The sequence below is a fragment of the Branchiostoma belcheri genome, unplaced genomic scaffold (assembly GCF_001625305.1).
Source record: "Branchiostoma belcheri isolate BF01 breed outbred unplaced genomic scaffold, Haploidv18h27 scaffold149, whole genome shotgun sequence".
Lineage (NCBI taxonomy): Eukaryota > Metazoa > Chordata > Leptocardii > Amphioxiformes > Branchiostomatidae > Branchiostoma > Branchiostoma belcheri.
Genome location: NW_017802924.1, coordinates 66,185 through 85,964, shown reverse-complemented (window position 1 = coordinate 85,964; position 19,780 = coordinate 66,185). Strand labels below are relative to the sequence as shown.

The 19,780-nt window shown below is 39.4% G+C and overlaps 1 protein-coding gene across 1 annotated transcript in view; it reads left to right on the top strand.

The window, feature by feature from the left end:
- The window catches only part of LOC109465122, a 126,557-nt gene extending 109,083 nt beyond the window's left edge, over positions 1–17,474 (top strand). Inside the window, exons 88-103 of the mRNA XM_019762263.1 lie at positions 1,466–1,603; positions 3,195–3,389; positions 4,079–4,201; positions 5,239–5,361; positions 6,088–6,210; positions 6,627–6,746; positions 7,210–7,347; positions 7,986–8,108; positions 8,764–8,886; positions 10,349–10,477; positions 11,944–12,075; positions 12,496–12,608; positions 13,125–13,341; positions 13,859–14,005; positions 16,163–16,286; positions 16,631–17,474. Of these exons, the coding sequence (XP_019617822.1) occupies positions 1,466–1,603; positions 3,195–3,389; positions 4,079–4,201; positions 5,239–5,361; positions 6,088–6,210; positions 6,627–6,746; positions 7,210–7,347; positions 7,986–8,108; positions 8,764–8,886; positions 10,349–10,477; positions 11,944–12,075; positions 12,496–12,608; positions 13,125–13,341; positions 13,859–14,005; positions 16,163–16,218 (2,000 nt within the window). The 3' untranslated portion in view covers positions 16,219–16,286; positions 16,631–17,474. The remainder of the gene's footprint in view (positions 1–1,465; positions 1,604–3,194; positions 3,390–4,078; positions 4,202–5,238; positions 5,362–6,087; positions 6,211–6,626; positions 6,747–7,209; positions 7,348–7,985; positions 8,109–8,763; positions 8,887–10,348; positions 10,478–11,943; positions 12,076–12,495; positions 12,609–13,124; positions 13,342–13,858; positions 14,006–16,162; positions 16,287–16,630) is intronic.
- Positions 17,475–19,780: the final 2,306 nt, after the last annotated feature.

Genomic DNA, 19,780 nt, shown 5'->3' with positions numbered 1-19,780 from the left:
ATGTCTATAAAATGTTAAACGGACAATAGACCCTTTTTGGACATTCTCGAAAATGCCGGACATTTTTCAAACATTTCTAAGAATGTCTGAACAAGGGCTTTACAGGGTCTTTTTTGGGAGGACTTGCTTGTTGTGTTTTCCATTGTTCTTGAGGTGTCTGTCAGAATGTCTTTAGAAAAAAAGTGTGAAAACTGGCATGCATATGAAAAGCACTGCACAAAGCCAAGACAATTTATAGGGGAGGACACCATTAATTAATAGACAGATGCTAATGCTCATTGTGCTAAACAAAGGACTGTCTCCTAGGGGTGTCCCTACCTGACGTGTGAAGAGACTATGGATATAAAATGTCCACCTTGGGTTATTTCGATGTCGTTTTTCAGTAACTATGTCTACTTAATGTTCTCCCGACTTGCCTTTGTTCAGCAATGTCTAAATCATGTCTATTGTCCGTTTAACATTTTATAGACATTTTTGGCTCTACCAGTGTAAAGTTGTGTTAAGGGCCTTTTCCAAGGGCACAAGATTGATGGCATGTCGGGACTCGAACTTGTGACCTCTAAGCACTCTGCTGTTGCTCCATATGACCCACAATAAAACTAATAAACCATATAATCCATATCACACAAAAGACTTGAATGTGTAATTGGGTGGCTCTGTTTCCATTTTTACGTGTTGGCTTGTAACTGTTTTCCCTGTGATATTCAGGCACATGCAACTGTGAAGCCCTGTTTTCCCTGTGATATTCTGGCACATGTAACTGTTAAGCCCTGTTTTCCTTGTGATATTCTGGCACATGTAACTGTGAAGCCCTGTTTTCCCTGTGATATTCAGGCACATGTAAATGTCAAGCCCTGTTTTCCTTGTGATTCAGGCACATGTAACTGTAAAGCCCTGTTTTCCCTGTGATATTCTGGCACATGTAACTGTGAAGCCCTGTTTTCCCCGTGATATTCAGGCACATGTAACTGTGAAGCCCTGTTTTCCCTGTAATATTCAGGCACATGTACAGTAACTGTGAAGCCCTGATTTCCTTGTGATATTCAGGCACATGTAACTGTGAAGCCCTGTTTTCCCTGTGATATTCAGGCACATGTAACTGTAAAGCCCTGTTTTCCCTGTGATATTCAGGCACATGTAACTGTAAAGCCCTGATTTCCTTGTGATATTCAGGCACATGTAACTGTGAAGCCCTGTTTTCCCTGTGATATTCAGGCACATGTAACTGTAAAGCCCTGTTTTCCTTGTGATTCAGGCACATGTAACTGTGAAGCCCTGTTTTCCCTGTGATATTCAGGCACAAGTAACTGTGAAGCCCTGTTTTCCCTGTGATATTCAGGCACATGTAACTGTAAAGCCCTGTTTTCCCTGTGATATTCAGGCACATGTAACTGTAAAGCCCTGATTTCCTTGTGATTTTCAGGCACATGTAACTGTGAAGCTCTGTTTTCCTTGTGATTTTCAGGCACGTGTAACTGGGAAGCGACCCTCGCTGAGCGGAGTAACGGGTTTGCGGTGGCGTCCTGCAACTGTCTGCTGGGGTTTGACGGGGACGAATGTGAGACAGACACCGACGGATGCTCTGTCACACCCTGCTATCCTGGTCAGTAGGAGTGAGGGAATAAATGAATAAATTTTTAAAGAATGAATATATTAAGCAAAGCTATATTTTTTAAGAATGAATGAACCAAAGTATGAATGAATGAACATGCAAATAGTATTCTGGTGAGAAATAAGGTTAAATATGTTGCTTATTAATTTAGTGATTTCTTGATTGATTGGATAAGTGATAGAATGAGTGATTGATTCATTCTGTCTTTCTTTCATGAAATTGCAACGGCAATACACATGGAGCACTAGGCAGCAAATTCAACTGACTCTGTGCTATACACATTCCAAATTTTTTTACAAATGGTTACAATGTAGGTGCAAGCAAAATTACATTGAAATACAAAAATATCTGTACAATAAAAACAGACTGATTGGTTATATAAAATATAGGTTTTTAATTGCAGAACATTTTACAGCCCAAAGGCTAAACTACATATCTCGTACAGGACAAAAAAACAACTGACACATTAAATCTTAATGTACTGGTTGTTAACAGTTTCGATAAAAGAATTGATGAAAATAAAACACTAGAGTTCCACGATCTCATACCTTCGCCAAATGATGTTAGCCTTTATGAATAAGAAATATACTAATCACCCTGATTATGCAAATAGGATCCTCAATTGCATGAATTATATCAGTCTGTTGATCATATTCTCCACCAAAAGACAGTCTTATCTTAACAAAGAATGCCATTTTCTCATAAATTATGCAAATGTGGTCCTTATTTGAATAAAGTTATGTTTAATTATGTTCACCTTCACTTAACTTTCAAACACCCGAAGTATGAAATTCCAGGCAGTTACCACTATGCAATTATAACATTTTCTCATTAATTATGCAAATTAAGTCTTCATTTGCATAATCGATATTTGCATGTGTTTCGTTCTTAATAACATATGTTACAAGCTTGAACTTCCTATCATGGAATGCAGCTGATTTATAGAATTTCCTCATTAATTATGCAAATTACATCAATATTTGCATAATTGTAATATCATTATGTCAAGCATCACTTAAGCTACCTACATACCAAAAATCACGATGATCCATCAGTCGGTTCTTGAGTTATCCTCTTTTAAACATTTGTCCTTTAAACCCCCCTGCAGTTCTAGAGCAAGCAACTAGGGGGCTCATACTCATGTCACTTCATCCCCAGCACAAGAGCTATCTACCATCTAAATTTTGTCACCCTAGCATGTCTGGATCATGAGATATCAAAACCGGAAGTTCTGCTGCAGTACCATGACAAGCCGCCAGGTGGCCCAAAATCTAATCATTTTGAGGTCTCATCAAGACCTACCCACCTACCAAATATCAAGTCAGTCCATTTAAGCCTTCTCAAGTTATCGTGTTGACAGACACACACACACACACACACACACACACACACACACACATACACGAACGCCTCTGAAAACATAACCTTCTTGGCGAAGGTAATAATAGTAGTAAGCGTAACAATAGAGTACAGTGTAACATTACAAAGCAGTAATTCATTCTTACAGTTACTGTAGTTTATCGTTTCGATTACAAAGTGCTGTTTAAATTGATTGATTGATTAGTTGATTGATATCCCCCAGGTGTGAGTTGTACAGACGCCCCTGCCCCTCTGGCAGCAGACTCAGCCGGCTACATGTGCGGTGCCTGTCCGGCAGGTATGGTTGGTGACGGTCAGTCCTGCGCCGACCTGAACGAGTGTCTGCTTCTGCCGAACGAGACGGACGCCCATCAGTGTCAGAACGCCGTGTGTAACAACGAGGCTCCGGGGTACAGCTGTGAGTGTCTGACAGGGTACACCATGCTCGCAGACAACAGGACTTGTGTCGGTAGGTTATGCCTCAATGTAGCACGTCGTAAAACCTGTAATGTATTGTGCATAACACTTCCATAGAACTTCTCATATAAGGTCATATTAGCGTATATAAGGACAACACTCCAAAGTTTCAAAATGTTATGTCCAAGGCAAAATTTTGAGGCAACATTAACTAAAATCCTAACAAAAACCATGAAAATTCAGGGTAGCGGAGACGCGTACTGCGTCTGGGCAATACCCTGAATTTTCTTGGTTTTTGTTGGGATTTTAGATTCTGCCAATCTGCTCCTCATGTGGACTCCATAGGGCCTATATAAATGTAAATGTCAGAGACCACATGACAACATAATGGTTGTCCCTGGTGCTGAAATTGTTGTTGTTGTTCTATCACTGAATTCTAATTGAAATTTTTGTCTCTGTACTGTGTAGTAACTAAAATTTCTGTGAATTTCTGTGAAATGAAATCTGTATGATACAGTGATTTGTATATACTTTATGATGATGATTAATTTATGATAATTTTAATTTACACATAGTGTTTTATATGCCATTGGATGTTAATCCAAATGTTAATCTCTATTGTTTGATTATAACTTAAGTTATTGGTTTTCTTTTTTAGCAAAAACATTGTCAAAACATTGTTGTTCACAGATATTGATGAGTGCAGTGCAGGTACGCATGACTGTGATCCTCAGGCCACCTGTACAAACATCGAGGCTTCCTTCAACTGCACCTGTAACACTGGGTATACAGGTGATGGAAACACCTGCACAGGTAAGAGCACACCTCTACTACAAGTATTCTATATTTGCAGTATAGATAACATTGTAAAATGTGAAGTACATGTAGAAAGGTAACATTTGCAAAGCAAATATATAATGTTTACCTTCACATACCGTCTGCTCTGTTAATTCTTACTCCAACATGTTAATATATATGGTGACAGGAGTCTAAATCCCTCCTGCTGTAAAATTGCAACATGATGTAACCCAACACTAGATACCATAGTGAGAGATGTCTGGTTTAAGTAATTGACATTATTTTTTGGAGAAGAAGAAAATAAAGAAACGGAGCAAATACAATATGTTTTTCTTCTTTGATGGTAAACATACCAATACAACTCAAACAGAAATTAAAATCAATCTGAACAGGCTTATTTAACACAATTGAAACTGCAGACATTATAGGCATCGAACGCAATTTTGAGATGGCAAATAAAAAAGAAATATTCTGGATGAGGAAATCTGTCTGATGTTGACATTTACTGCAATTTCTTAGGACATTTTTATCATCATTGTTTTGTGTAACAAAAACTGTGAGCGCTACCAGAGGTACACTGAGGTTAATTAAAGTATTCCCTCTGGGACATACTGAACCCAACCATATCCATTACAACTTAACCCAAAGGCAATGCAGAAACACAGGCACACTCACGGACACACACACAGACATACCAGAAGCAATACCATTTTCTATTACAACCTCTGAGTCACCCAAGGGCAATGCAGAAACTCACTCACACACACACACACAGACACACACACACACAGACACACACGCACACACACAAAAACACACACAGACACACACACACACACAGAGAGAGAGAGAGACACACACAGACTCACACACACGCACAGACACACACACGCACAGACACAGACACACACACACACAGACACACACGAAGACACACACAGACAAACACACAGACACACACACAGAGACATACAAGAAGCAATACTTCCATTTTTCATGGGCTAGTTAAAAAGAAGTACAACAGAACGTGATAATCTGTTTTTACTCTACAGATATTGACGAGTGTCAGACCAGTAACGGTGGTTGTGACCGGATCTGTCTGAATGTGGAGGGAAGTTACCAGTGTGCCTGTGATGCCGGCTTCAGACTCACAGACAACATGCACTCATGTGAAGGTAAGAAGACAGATGACAATTCTATCAGCTCAGAGTTTTTGTTTTAGCTTGGTGTAAATTTGTTGCCAGATATTTGATTGACAGTACATATACAATTATAGTTTGAAAGTTTCTACGTAAGACTGAGTGTGTATCTCATTTCTGTATTCATGGAGTAATAAAAATTGTGATAAAGTTGAAGTCTTGTGCTTACTAAATTTGTTTTCTCTTAATACTACCAAATCTGAATATTATTAAAAGTTATTACCTCAGTCTACATAATGTCTACCTGTTCATACATTTGTACAGTCAAACCTGTCAAAGTGACCACCTCAACATAAGGTCTACCTGTTCAATGACCACCACTTTTGGGGTGGTCTCTTATTACCTATTATTGACACAACAATCCAGTCTATAGTGACCACCTGTCCACTTAAGTTTTATCGGACCCCTAAGTGGTTTTCTAGTGGGCAGTTATGATAGTATTACTGAAGCCATACCTGTAACTTTGGTTGGGGAAAGTCGTATTGAGGTCACCTGGTAGTGTCGAATGGCAGTCGCACAGAGCCTTGCAACAGTTCCACAAAAGTGTGTGGAGCAGATGTTATATGTATCATGACTTGTGTATTATATGATTGTAAACCCTGCATCAATTCAGCAACATAAAAGGCTGCATCAGGTAATGTTGGACCAACAGACCGATTATTACAAATTAAAACTGAAAATTGTAAATCCCCCCCCCCACAGATATAGACGAGTGTTCCGGTCCGACCCATGGTTGTACACAGTTCTGTACCAACACTGTGGGTGGGTTTGAGTGTTCCTGTAAGGACTACTACACACTCACTTCTGATGGGAAGTCATGCCAAGGTGTGTCTATTTATTTGTTTATTTGTTTGTAGGATCTACGCTGTTGTTCCCCATCTACTGAGACATGCTTCAAGCACGCCATTGCTGATGCTTGATGGCAGCTTGCCATTTTCCTCTGTTTTGAAGCTAAAAGCCTTTTTACTAAATTATTAATGTATGTAACTCAGGCATCTTAAATAGATTATATGTGCTACTTACTTTTTTCTTGAATCTGTATTTTTTTCTAACAATTTTTATGCATCTTCATTTGATTCCTTTAAACATCACTAGTCCTGAATTTACATGATTGTTTAGGGTTAAGTTTTGAAAATTATTTTGCTCTTAAAATGCTGTTAAACCATTGACCAATATTAACAGAAATGATGGTGACATGTTATCTGTTTGTTTGTTTATTAACTTGTTGTTTATCCCCCCAGCTGCCCAGTCCTGTAGTAATGACACAGCCTGTACCCAGCTCTGTGCTGTCATTAATGTAACAGAAGTGTGTGACTGTATCAGCGGGTACACCCTGGCTCAGGACCTACAGACTTGTGCAGGTAAAACTGATTGTAATTTAACAGTTTGTATCTTTAATGTCACATGATTCTTTAAAGTGTAGACAAAATGGCTCACTTGCAGTGTATTTATTGATTAATTTTCACACTGAATACACCCTTTGTGGTAAAAGAGAATGAGAAATGATGCACTAACTAAAGACTAGGTTCTACAATACTTCAGATGCTGCATTTTCTCGATCTTATAATACAATAGTCCATAGTTAGACCATACTAATTTGTTGGTTCTCAAATTAAAAAAAAGTATGAAGATCAGGTTTGTGCCTTGGTCCAAGGTGTAAATACTTAATAGAATATTCAAGTTTTCCTTCCAGCCCTCTGCTTTTATGATGTCCCCTTACAACATTTTCACCTGTCAAATGAACCGAAGAAAACAAATTGTTTTACACCTAATCATGATAGTTTTGCTTACCTGGATATTGAAGTTATGACACTGTTTTCACAGACATTGATGAGTGTGCTGCTAACATGAACAACTCGTGTGATCCTGTAAATGGTGCCTGTACAAACACTCCTGGCAGTTATAACTGTAGCTGTCAGACTGGGTATCAACTGGAGAGGAATGGAGGAACACTGTGTGAAGGTACGTATCATTAACAAACAAACAAACAAACAAACAAACAAACATGACACCTGTACAAACACTTCTGGCAGTTATAACTGTAGCTGTCAGACTGGGTATCAACTGGAGAGGAATGGGGGAACACTGTGTGAAGGTTCATATCATTAACAAACAAACACAAACACAACATGACACCTGTACAAACACACCCGGCAGTTACAATTACTGTAGCTGCTGTCAGACTGGGTATCAACTGGAGAGAAACTAGGGAACACTGTGTGAAGGTATGTATCATAAACAAATCAACAAACAAACAAACATTAATTAATTAAATTAATAGAGCAGTTGAATATTTTCAAACTGGATACTATTAGGAATTTTAATAGGTGGACATTTCAGGTATCTTTCTTCAGTACAAATGTTTATAGAGGAATTTACAGAACTAGAAATAAGTTCTAAATAAACAAAAAACAGTCAATGTTCTAAAGAAGACAAACCTTCTTTAGAACATTGACTGTTTTTTTGTTGTTACCACAGTGCCTAATATATGAAAAAGCATTTTCTCACTAATTATGTAATCAGGTTAAACTGATACCCAATTACCTACGATGCAGTACATGTAGTTAACACCTCTTTCATGCTTTTATTGATAATTGCAGATATTGATGAGTGCAGCACATCTAACGGAGGCTGCGGACAGGTGTGTGAAAACAGCCCTGGGACCTTCTCCTGTGACTGTAACCATGGTTACACACTGGGGGCTGATGGGAAGGCTTGCGATGGTACGTGGCACCAAGTTTCGTGTAACTGTTAATTATCTGAGTGTGTGTTTCTGCCATTTTCAATTCACTGACAGGTAGAATTAGTGATGCATACCGGTTCACTGGACTTGGATCCGGACTTGTAAGAACATTTAGGTTCAAGTCCAAAAAAAACTAAAAGTCAAGAACCGAGTCCGGACTTATTACCATAAAAGACCATTTCACATACCTCCTTTCTTTCCAAACCACCTAAAACCATCCGTAGATTGCAAAATCTTTGCTGCAAAATGAAGAAAACATTGCCATCGGGCATCGTCAAGTACTGGCTTCCATGTTATGTGGCCAAAGTTTCACTCAGACAACATTGCAAGGTTGCCTACATGCAATTTTGAATATGTCATGGGTTTAGGTCTGGACTTACAAATCCGGAACTGAACCTTTTATTAACCTCTGGACTTGAATCTGGACCTGAACCTAAAATTGGGTTTAGGTATGCATCACTAGGTAGAATACACAAAGCATTATTTCCATTCAAGATATACTTTAAATTTTTACTTCGATTTTTTAGCAGACTACACCTGTCCTAAGATTTAAAAGAAGCATTGGTAAGGGATGAAGTCTGTCATCCCTGATTTCCTGAATAATGTTTAACTTAATATTTTTCTGCCTTGTTCAGATATTGACGAATGTGCCCTGAACACTGACGGCTGTGAACATGGCTGTACCAACACCAATGGCTCCTATGTCTGTTCTTGTCCACAAGGACTCAAACTGGACAATACTGGCTCCAACTGTGTGGGTGAGTAGTGGAAAATAAGTAAATGAATGAATGAATGAACAAGTGTCCATAGGTGACAATTCTCCGTGAAGTTTTATAGTTTGCAGATTGAGAACAGTAATAGTGTATTTAAACAGTGTGTGATCACTTATCAACTGGTAGCAACGTATAGTAAAATTGGCTAAATCCCTTGTCTTAGTCTAATAATCTAGCCTGACTAAGAAATCGCACTCCTGGTGGCCACCTGCCCAGAGGTTTGCCGCCTCTCTTGGGGAAACAGTTGCAGACTGACTAGTGTAAACACAGGCCACATAAAATCAACAACACGACAATCTCAATAGGTGAACAAACTCAGCTTTCATAACGATATCTTTCATTTACTACATATTATTCATTTGACGATGTATCGCAGTAGGTGCAAACCACAATTCCAAAAAATTACCACCATTATGCACAACAGTCACCTAATATCTGCTTAGAGAACCTCTGCTACCTGGGAAAACTACCTAAAACTACGGCCTATGCCTGGGATGTTTCTAAAATATGCATTTACTTCAATATCAAAACCGCTACCGGTGAATATAAAAAGACGTGCATCATCACGGACAAAATGGTACACCACATGCCTAATTACACAGAAATGCTACGTACAGAACAATGCGTTTTGGCTGCGAACATATCTTCCAAAAATCTTAAGCATACCTAAAGCACGGGGACAAAACATCTGGTACCACTTATCGGCCCCTCTCCACATCTGCTTGATGTTTGCCCGACTCCCCCGCTATTCCAAACAACGGGTTTTTCTGGACCATTCCAATTTGCCTCAAAATTGTAGGGGTGAATTTAAAACATTACATTGACCGCGAAAGCAGCAACGGCAAAAAAAACACATTCGTGCATCATCACGGGTATGCCCGCAGATGGCGTATAAAGTTGCATACCAATTACACAAAGAGAACCCAGTGTTTTGACTGCGAACACGAAAAAATGGCTGTTCACAACACTCCTTCCAGAGGTCCAGACCTCCTTCACGGAGTAATGGATGCATGAATGAATGAATGAATGTCTAGAATTCAAACTTTTGATGTTCCAACACAAAGAATGGTTCTCAACCAGAGGTTTTTTAGACCTCAATAGACTGACCCATTCAGACTTGTCACGTTGCTTCTCTGGTGTGTTACATCAGATGTCAACGTCAACACTGGGTCACTCCATTGAAAAAGACCAGAGTGACTGCGAAATCTCAAGGTGGTTAGAGAACACTCTCTTGTGAAGTAACAAAATTTTTCATTTAAAACATTAAACATACAAACCCTGGTTGAAAACTTTAATAGGTATATTGCCTGAAACAGAAGGGTGCTCAATACACCCTATCGTGAACTTATTTTGTCTTACAACAACATGTATATACACTTGTGGAATAAAGGAAAATTGTATGAGAAATGAAGAAAACATAACAGGCATGTACCTGTGTTTTTTCCAGCTGCGGATGCTTGCCTGAACCGCACCTGCTCACCTGCAGACATTGCCACCTGTGCAGTCGTATCAGGTGCAGAGACTTGCATGTGTGCAGCTGGGTATGAACTAGGGGCTGACACCACTGTGTGCCAGGGTAAGTACATTATGTAGAATGGTTTTAGTAATATTGATCTTATAGATTGATACAGCTTTTTAAGTCATACCTGAGCTGCGATTATGTTCGATACGGGTGTTCCCGGCCCGTGTGATAACTAGCGGTACAGCCCGGGGGTTCTTTACACGTACGGCCCGGCCCTTCCAAATGTTCCATAGAACGATTCAAACACGTCTCACCCTAACCACATGCGGCACATTCGATTACAAAATTCGGACATCGAAATTGATGTTGCTTTTTTTGGGTTTAGGGACACCAAATTTTCGCTCATTTAGCATTGAAAGGCGTGTTTTCGTGGGTGGGTATGACATAAATAAAATACAACACGGTGTATTCCGCATCACCCTCGGTCCCAGCCCTCCCGCGGATCGGATCTCCTTCCGGTCTTCGGTCGTCAGGCGATCCGACGCGCGGTCGGGCTGGTGCCACGGGCGATACGGAATGCCGCATGCTGTATATTATGATTGTACAGGCCACTGGCAGGGTTCCGAACTAATCAGTACTGTTTTTAGAAACTCTATTTTAAAATAAGTGACACTGTCATGATTGAAACACTTGAAATGTAACACTTGTACACCAAAACTATTCACATTAAAATACAGTTGATCATTAAGATAGATTGTTAAAATGTTGTCTTCTGGTAATCATATTTCATTTCATATTGCAATATGCCTAAGATTATTTTGTAACAACATGTTGCTCTGTATGACACCTTTGATGAATTCTGAGAATGTACTAAAAACGACTGCAGGAGTAAGCCCAAAATTTGATGCAAAGAAAGGCAACAAACTAAGGACATACAAAACATTCAAAGAGATTTATGAAATAGAAATATATTTAAACATTACAAACTTCGAACATCGCAGTGTAAACTTCGCTTTAGTGACCATACCTTACGTATAGAATCCAACAGGCATGGCCATACCCGTCTGAAAGATAGAACGTGCGAATTCTGTAATCATTTATATGTTGAAAACGAGACACACTTTCTACTTGACTGTGCATTATATAAAGATGAGCATCAAGAACTATTCGATACTTAACAATTAGTCAAGATATGTAAGAAAATGTCAAAGCAGGGCACTTGATCTCATGCAAGAACGCATGTATAGCAGCCTCACAAACTAATATTGTAACTATGTTTCCGAATGTTTGAAAAAGAGAAAAGAAAGGGCATTACACTAACAGTAGATGATAGGTAGTATATAGTATTGTTGTAATGTACAGATTCCTAGCAATTAACATTAGAATATAGCGTTCCAGTATTTTGCATACTGCATGTCCTCTTGTGCATTTAGCCCTTCTGGGCAAGAACACGCAATAAAGATTCATACATTTTTTGGGCATTCTGGAATTAACAGTTTTTGTACAATTTTAATTAAATAAACCAAATACAGATCTGATGGACTTCCGTGCTAATGTTGAGTTATTTGTTGTTGTTTCAGACATCAATGAGTGCCTTACTGTGTGTAACGGGACTAACATCGCCTGTACCAACACGGAGGGTTCCCACAGGTGTGGGTGTGTGGCAGGGTTCTACATGGAAACAGCTGAGAATGGAGCAATCAGCTGTGTCGGTGAGGAACACTCACTACATTCGGTTTGTTACAGAATAAGCAAAATACAGCTTCGTAAGATAAACAGTTACTGTTGTACTACCATAGTTAGCACATGAAACCTCTCATACATGTGGCATGGTTCTATCTAGAGAAAAATGACACCGGGGCCATCAGCCATACCAATCAGTTTATAATGGATTCAAATAGCGAATTCAAACTTTTAATACATTGTATTGACACATGACAGCCCCTGCATTGAACAAATAATGTCTCAATGCAATAATAGAATATTAATAAAAACACAGTCTAATTCCTCACCGTACAAACTTAGGTTATGTACAACATTGTGTGTTTCGAACAGACTTTCTACAAACTTAACATGTGGGATGTTATCAAAAGATGAATGGAGAAAAGTTAACTTTTTTGTTCTTTCTTCAGCCACAAAGTCCTTCTCCGGTTCAATCCGGATCACCAGTCGGAGCTACACCGCCGACCTTGCTGACCCGACTTCCGCGACCTTCAAAACTCTGGCCGCTTCTGTCAAAACTACGGTAGATTCACCCACTATTCTGTATCACTTCACAATAACTTTCTCAGCAACTGTATGATGCAATATATGGCAGTTTGTAAAGTAATACTGGAAACTTTATATCATAAAGAAAAGACTTTGAACAGCTATGAGTACAGAATGAAAACCCCTACATATCAAGGTATAGTAAGGACATAGTAAGGAAAATATCAGATTCCAGATTCAGTCTTACTGACTAATAGTACTATGGACCAAAGAAAGACCTCCACAGCTTCCATTCTTCTTGCAGTAACCTGATTATATACTAACTTAGCCTCGTCTTGTGGCATTTTGAGCCCTGACTTAATACACACCCATGCCTAGTACTGGAGCAGGTTAGGTGCAGGTAGACATCAGAAGAACTTCCACAACTTCCATTTTACCTGCACTATACCGGTGGTACTTCCAGCCCTGATTTACATGTATGTAAAACCCAAATTCATACAATTTCATGCAATGTTCCATGTAATAATGATCTTTTTTTTCTCCCTACCTGTAGTTGGATGACTTGTACACGTCCAAACTCGGTGACACTTTCAAGGGCACGGAGGTCGTAGGTTTCAGTAACGGCAGCATCGTTACCGACTACATGGTCAACCTGGAGCCCACGAGTACTGAAACGGCCGGCAGTCTGTCCACCGCACTGTCCGAAGCCATCCAGGACTCCGGCGGCAGCGGGGCGTTTTCATTTGACCCCAGCAGCATCAGTGTTACTGGTGAGGAATTGAGGAATTTTGTAATGTTAAGCCCCTAGCTCATATTCTCAAATTTGGCCTCCAAAATACTAGCCAAACACCACCCAACAATGGGTTAGGAGCAAAGTCAACTGGTGTTTGGTGAATTTGGGTGCTGGTCAATCTTGGTTAGCTGGTATTCTGCTGTACATGTAAGTCTGCAGTGTTTGGGGTATGTTTAGTGGTCAAATTTGAATTTAAATTTAACTCAAATGTGTTTTGATTTGTAAAGAAAGGTACCATAGGTGTATCTTAAATCTAGTGAGTGGTCTAAAATGTCAACTGAACCTGGTTGGCTGGTGTTCAGGAACAATTTCAGGGGAAGATCTTGAATTTGTGACTGTCACAGGGGCTTTAGCCTGACTACATCCTGACTACAAATGCTCCAGTGCAGATGCTAACAGCTGCCACATGCAGGTGTTCACCTGTACAGCTACACCCATTTTTTGTCTGCACCTGTACTACATGTAATATAATTATTTATTTTTCCATTCTTCAGATGTGGACGAGTGCTCCAGCGCAGATGCTAACAGCTGCCACATGCAGGCCGCCTGCACCAACACGGAGGGTTCCTACACCTGCACCTGCCTTACAGGCTACACAGATGCCTCACCTGTGGGCACCAAGTCTGGCTCTGTGTGTGAAGGTGGGTACAAGCAATAAAGCAATAATCAATCACATGAAGCCATTTGTGCTTGGACAGATGTTAACTAATAATAACCAGCTGTTCTCCATGACTAGGTAACTAGCCACCTATACCCCCTGACTAGCTAAAACAGCGAGCAGATTATTATTGGAATGAGCAGAGCACTTTGGACTAATGCCTCTGACTATTTACAGCGTAGAGGTACATATCCAATCTTTTGTCAAAAACTTCTCTGTTACATAACGGATCATAATGACCCCCAGCGGGGGTCTTCACGCTTCGTTAAAAATCGAAAAATATCAAGATTTATTTCAAAGATCTCAATATTTTAGACGAAATCTTGAGATGTTATAAGACAATCTTGAGATTTTTCATGACAAGCATCTCGAGATGCTATGGAAAAATCTTAAGATGCTTTGAAAACATTTGGAAAGATCTTGAGACCTTTTGTTTTCATCTCAAGATTTTCTGAAAGATCTGGAGATTGTCATGAAAAATCTCAAGATTGCCTCATTAGATCTCAAGATTTTGTCAAAAATATTGAGATTTCTCAATTTTTAACGAAGCGTGAAGACCCCCACTGGGGGTCATTATGATCTGCTATGTAACAGAGAAGTTTTTGACAAAATATTGGATATGTACCTCTAAGCTGTAAATAGTCAGAGGCATTAGTCCAAAGTGCTCTGCTCATTCCAATAATAATCTGCTCGCTGTTCTAACTAACCAGCTGTTCCCCATGACTAGCTAAATAACCAGCTACGTCGATGAAGGTTATACATCCAGGTAATACGATACGCCAAAAAGGAGTTACTCAAGCAACTGGATATGATTTTGAAAACGTCAGGCGTTTCAGCTAGTATCCACTTACTAGCTTTCGTCAGTGACTGAGAGACCAGAGGGGGAATGCAGGTTTATAAGCACAACCTATTGATTGATATGCAAATAAAGTGAAGACAAATTTTTGGAAGTCGAGAAAGGAACAAAAGTCAGACAAGTCAAGACAAGATGATGCAACTTAGTCTGAAAGCTCCTGTTATACAGAACAGGAGCTTATGTGTTGTCTGCCCTCGAGGCTGGGAGTGCCAAATCCCAAGTGCCGGAAAGATCGACCCGTAGCCCCCCTTCCCTGTTGAGGGTGGGGTTGTACTTCTTTCATATATTGCCTCTTTAACACCCAGTCCCCAACTTCAAGCCTCACTCAACCCTCAGACAAAGACTGGTACACCCTAAGGACCGACCTCACAAAGGTACAAAGGCGAATGTTATTTACAGACTCAAATGTGAGGGGAACAATTGTAACAACACCTACATCGGAGAGACAAGTCGACCACTCAAAGTAAGATACAAAGAACATTGCCGACCTAGTGCCAACGGCTAGTCCTCAGCTATTTTCCACCACCTAAAACACAACCAGGGTCACTCTTTCAAACTCGAGTCCACGGATATCTTAGACCGCGAAACACGCTGGTGGGAACGGGGTGTTAAAGAGGCAATATATGAAAGAATGTACAACCCCACCCTCAACAGGGAAGGGAAGTTCTGCATAACAGGAGCTTTCAGACTAATTTGCATCATCTTGTCTGACTTTTGTTCCTTTCTCGACTTCCAAAAATTTGTCTTCACTTTATTTGCATATCAATCAATAGGTTGTGCTTATAAACCTGCATTCCCCGTCTGGTCTCTCAGTCACTGACGAAAGCTAGTGGATACTAGCTGAAACGTCTGACGTTTTCAAAATCATATCCAGTTGCTTGTATGTATGTATTGAGTAACTACTTTTTGGCGGTTAGCTGTTCCCTGTGACTAGCTAACCAGCTGTTCCCCATGACTAGCTAAATAACCAGCTGTTCCCCGTGACTAGCTAAATAACCAGCTGTTCCCCATAACTAGCTAAAATAACTAGCTGTTCCCCGTGACTAGCTAACCAGCTGTTCCCAATGTCTAGCTAACCAGCCATTCCCCATGACTAGCTAACCAGCCATTCTCCTTGACTAGCTAACCAGTCAGCTGTTCCCCATGACTAGCTAACTAATCAGCTGTTCCCTATGACAAGCTAACTAGCTGTTCTCTATGACTAGCTAACTAGTCAGCTGTTCCCCATGACTAGCTAACTAATGAGCTGTTCCCTATGACAAGCTAACTAGCTGTTCTCCCCAGCTGTGCGCCCGGCTGCCCGGGGAAGGACAACACGCTGGCCATCGCGTTGGGAGTGACCTGTGGCCTGCTGGCCATCATCATTGTCGTCGCTCTGGTCTTCTTCCTCATGCACAAGAACAAAACTGTAAGTTGTTTGTGTTTTTGATCATGTCAATCATGCCATAATACATCTGTCCAGCTTTTATACAACTACATTTTGTACATCAGAATAGTCATAGCATCACAATCATCTGAGTTTCAATTTTAGAAATATATATAGAAATGACATATTCCTTAATTTTTTTCTTGGTTTATATTTGTTTTTTAACTACCAGAAATCATCTCTCTGCATTTTTTCACAGTAGTTGAGTACATGCATTTTTCACACTATGGTGTAATGTTGCTGACTGCGTTTGCTTGCTTTTTTCTGAATCAAATTGCATTTTTCCATGACATTTTCTAACTTTATATTTATGATTTGCTTTGCAGGGAGCAACAAAGATCACTCCAGTCAGAAGTGCATCAGAATAAAAAAAGTACCAAACCACACAACATTCATTTTAAATTCACACTAATTAGTAGTTCTACATTTTAAATAAATCCTTAATTGCTATAAAATCATTTTCTTGTATTTCAAAAAACGTATGTACTGAGACTTAAAACTAGGGATTGTTCAGAAGATATATAGGGGATTAGGCCACACCAATTAAATTTCTTGGTTCTCAGGCAATGTGTAAGTAAAATTAAAAATAAGAGGATAAAATGAAAACAGAGGGCTGGAATCAAAACTTGTATTTGAATATATTCACTCATTGAAATTAACAATGTACAGACTTTCCCCATAGAATCTGTCTTCATGTTATCTTTCTGTTCAGTATTTCTTTTGGATCTGAAACCAGGAAAATTAATTGGTTTGGCCCTATGTGTGCTTGCACTTGTAATGCCATGACCATTTCAGCAGATTGTATGATTTCTGTTTGGTGAAAGACTTTAAGAAGTTAGAACGCTGGAGGTAAAGTTGTATAATTCTGTGTGCAATTTGTCTATAGTTAAGCCTATGTGTGACTCAATAATAGATGAATAATATAATAAGGCATCGTTTTATTTTTTTGCTCTCATAGACTTTTCAAAATGTTAGTACTAGTATCCTGCTATTTTCATGTATCAATGCTTAGCAAGAGCTATTTTTCCAACTACGTCTTCAAGTTGTTGCCCAGTAACATTCCCCATATGACAGGTTTCTGACAAGCCGAATGGCTTATTATGTGTTGTAAAAATTCAACTACCTTACAACAGTGCCTAGTCAGGAAAAACGCACATAAACACTTTTAATGATGCCTGTTATTATTGTAAATAGTTCATTGCAATATCCTGTGTTCTAGATTTGCCTTAACAGTACAAAATTAATGATTAAAAATATATAGTTTATCAAAAGAAACTCTATACTGTACTTGTGCCATTGTGACACTTATTTTGGATGATGTTTACATATTAACTGTTACATGCATATTGGAGCCTAATTTTTTTATTGGACTAAAAGTGGTATAACAGCTAATGTTTTAATGCTACCCAGGAGCAGTACTGATCAGACTTTTTTCCTTACTTAAATCCTTATCAATGTAGTAGAAGACATATTGTCATGTATTTTACTTAAAGTTAAGTAAAAAGGTAATAGAACATTCATAATATAAACCAAACTGATAAAATCATTTCTAAGATGCTTCAAGTATGTCAATCTCCCTTCACATATAACGCTATAATTCATATTCTATATATATTTTGTGTGCATATTTTGTGTGCATGTTTGTTGGTGAGTTTAAAAGGTGACTGGACAATAAACATTGTTGTCGTCAGCTATTTGGAATCTGTTTTTTCTGTGTTTGATGATGAATTCATGTTCACTTGACTTTTAGATCTTTCAAATGAGTTAAACAGTTCCCGATAAATTTATGACTATTCAACTAACGTTATAACCAGAAAGTCGGGTGAGTTCCAAGGTCAAGAACAAAAGCTGGGAAGACCTGGAGTAAAAACCCATAAGAGCCCAGCTTGTTTCTTTAAGTCTTGAAATGGCCAAATCTGGGAATGAGCGAGGCTTCTTTCGCGAGCCGGATGAACTTCAGCTTTTCAAATTTCAGAAAAATAAAACTTTTGGCATTTTCGGCCTCCTCGTTTCCAGGGTGTACTCCATGTGATCTCCATTCAATTCCTTATTATTGCCTAGCGCTTTTGCTCATATTCTCTTCATTCCCGAGTTACACGTAAAAATGTGATTTTGCAATCAACTGATTACAGTTTTTGGAGAAGTGGAGTTTCATTAACAATATGCATGGAAAGCAAGCAGATGGTGGGAGGTAAAATCGTAACTTTCGGTATTGTCATAGTATACGCCTGGCATCTGTCTCCATTCATATGACACCAAAAAATACAGAAATTGATTTCCTTTGTAACTTGTTTATAACACAATTAGCCGGGTTGACTGGCATTTCCGCCTTCCCTGATCACATAATTTTCTATAAGGCCACACCAAGTAAATCTTATGGATGACGTCCGCGCGCGCATTGATTTTGGCCTGTTCCTAGAAAAAAAAACAAGAAATTCTGCTTCCTGTAACTATGACCAAAGAGTCACTACAGTGCCTCAAATCGTCAGATTGACGTGAAACCCGTAACGCGAAAACAGGACAGGACGACATCTGCTGTTCCACCTGATTTATTGCTGTTTTGATGATGAATAAAAGACTTCTTGCTTGTTACACTGTGTCACCTCATTCAATTTGTGTCCTAACATTTGTCATCTCTTAGTATATTTCTAATCTAGGCATCTTGTTTTTTAGGGCCTTTCTTGTTTTCTTTTTCGCCCTCTCGCATTAGATTTAGGGTCTCCAAAGGACGTCATCCATAAAATTTACTTGGTGTGGCCTAAAGGCAGTTCTTTCAACTATGTAGCCTGTCCGGACGAAGATAATTGTCCCAACTAGTCCCGTTCGTCTGAAAACTCTTCAAAACGTCAGTTCTTTACATGAAAGTATAGCAGCTTTTTAGTTTCGAGTCGGCTGTCCATATTTGGTCATGAAAATAACGTCATCTTTGTTTCCAACCAATCACCAACGAGGAAGGTCGTGATAAGGAATGAGCCAGTCAGCATCAATGACTAATGAATGTTTCCACAATGAGAACTTATCAGCATCAAGGATACATGTTAACGGCCCTCAACGCCATGGATCAAAAGCGACCTCTAGCGTCCAAAAGACGTGCATCATCACGGGCATAATGGCACACCACATGCCAAAGTACACAGAAATACTACGTACAGAACCACTTGTACACTTACTCCGGAGTAATCATATATATACTCCAAAGTTCATGTATATGCACATACGATATATCTACACATGATATCTGTAACAGACCACCGTGACAAATATACTTACATGCTACAACCGATATATATCTTCTTCTTCTTCTTCTTCCTCTAACAACCCCGTAAGGGGTATCGCTGAGGGGGGGGGGAGGTGCGTGGACCTTACAGTAGAGAGGCCCGAAAGGCCTCCACAGATTGTGCCTGTACGGCCTGGGCAGGTAAACTGTTCCACTCTCGTATCGAGCGTGGGAAAAATGAGAATTTGAAACAGTCTTT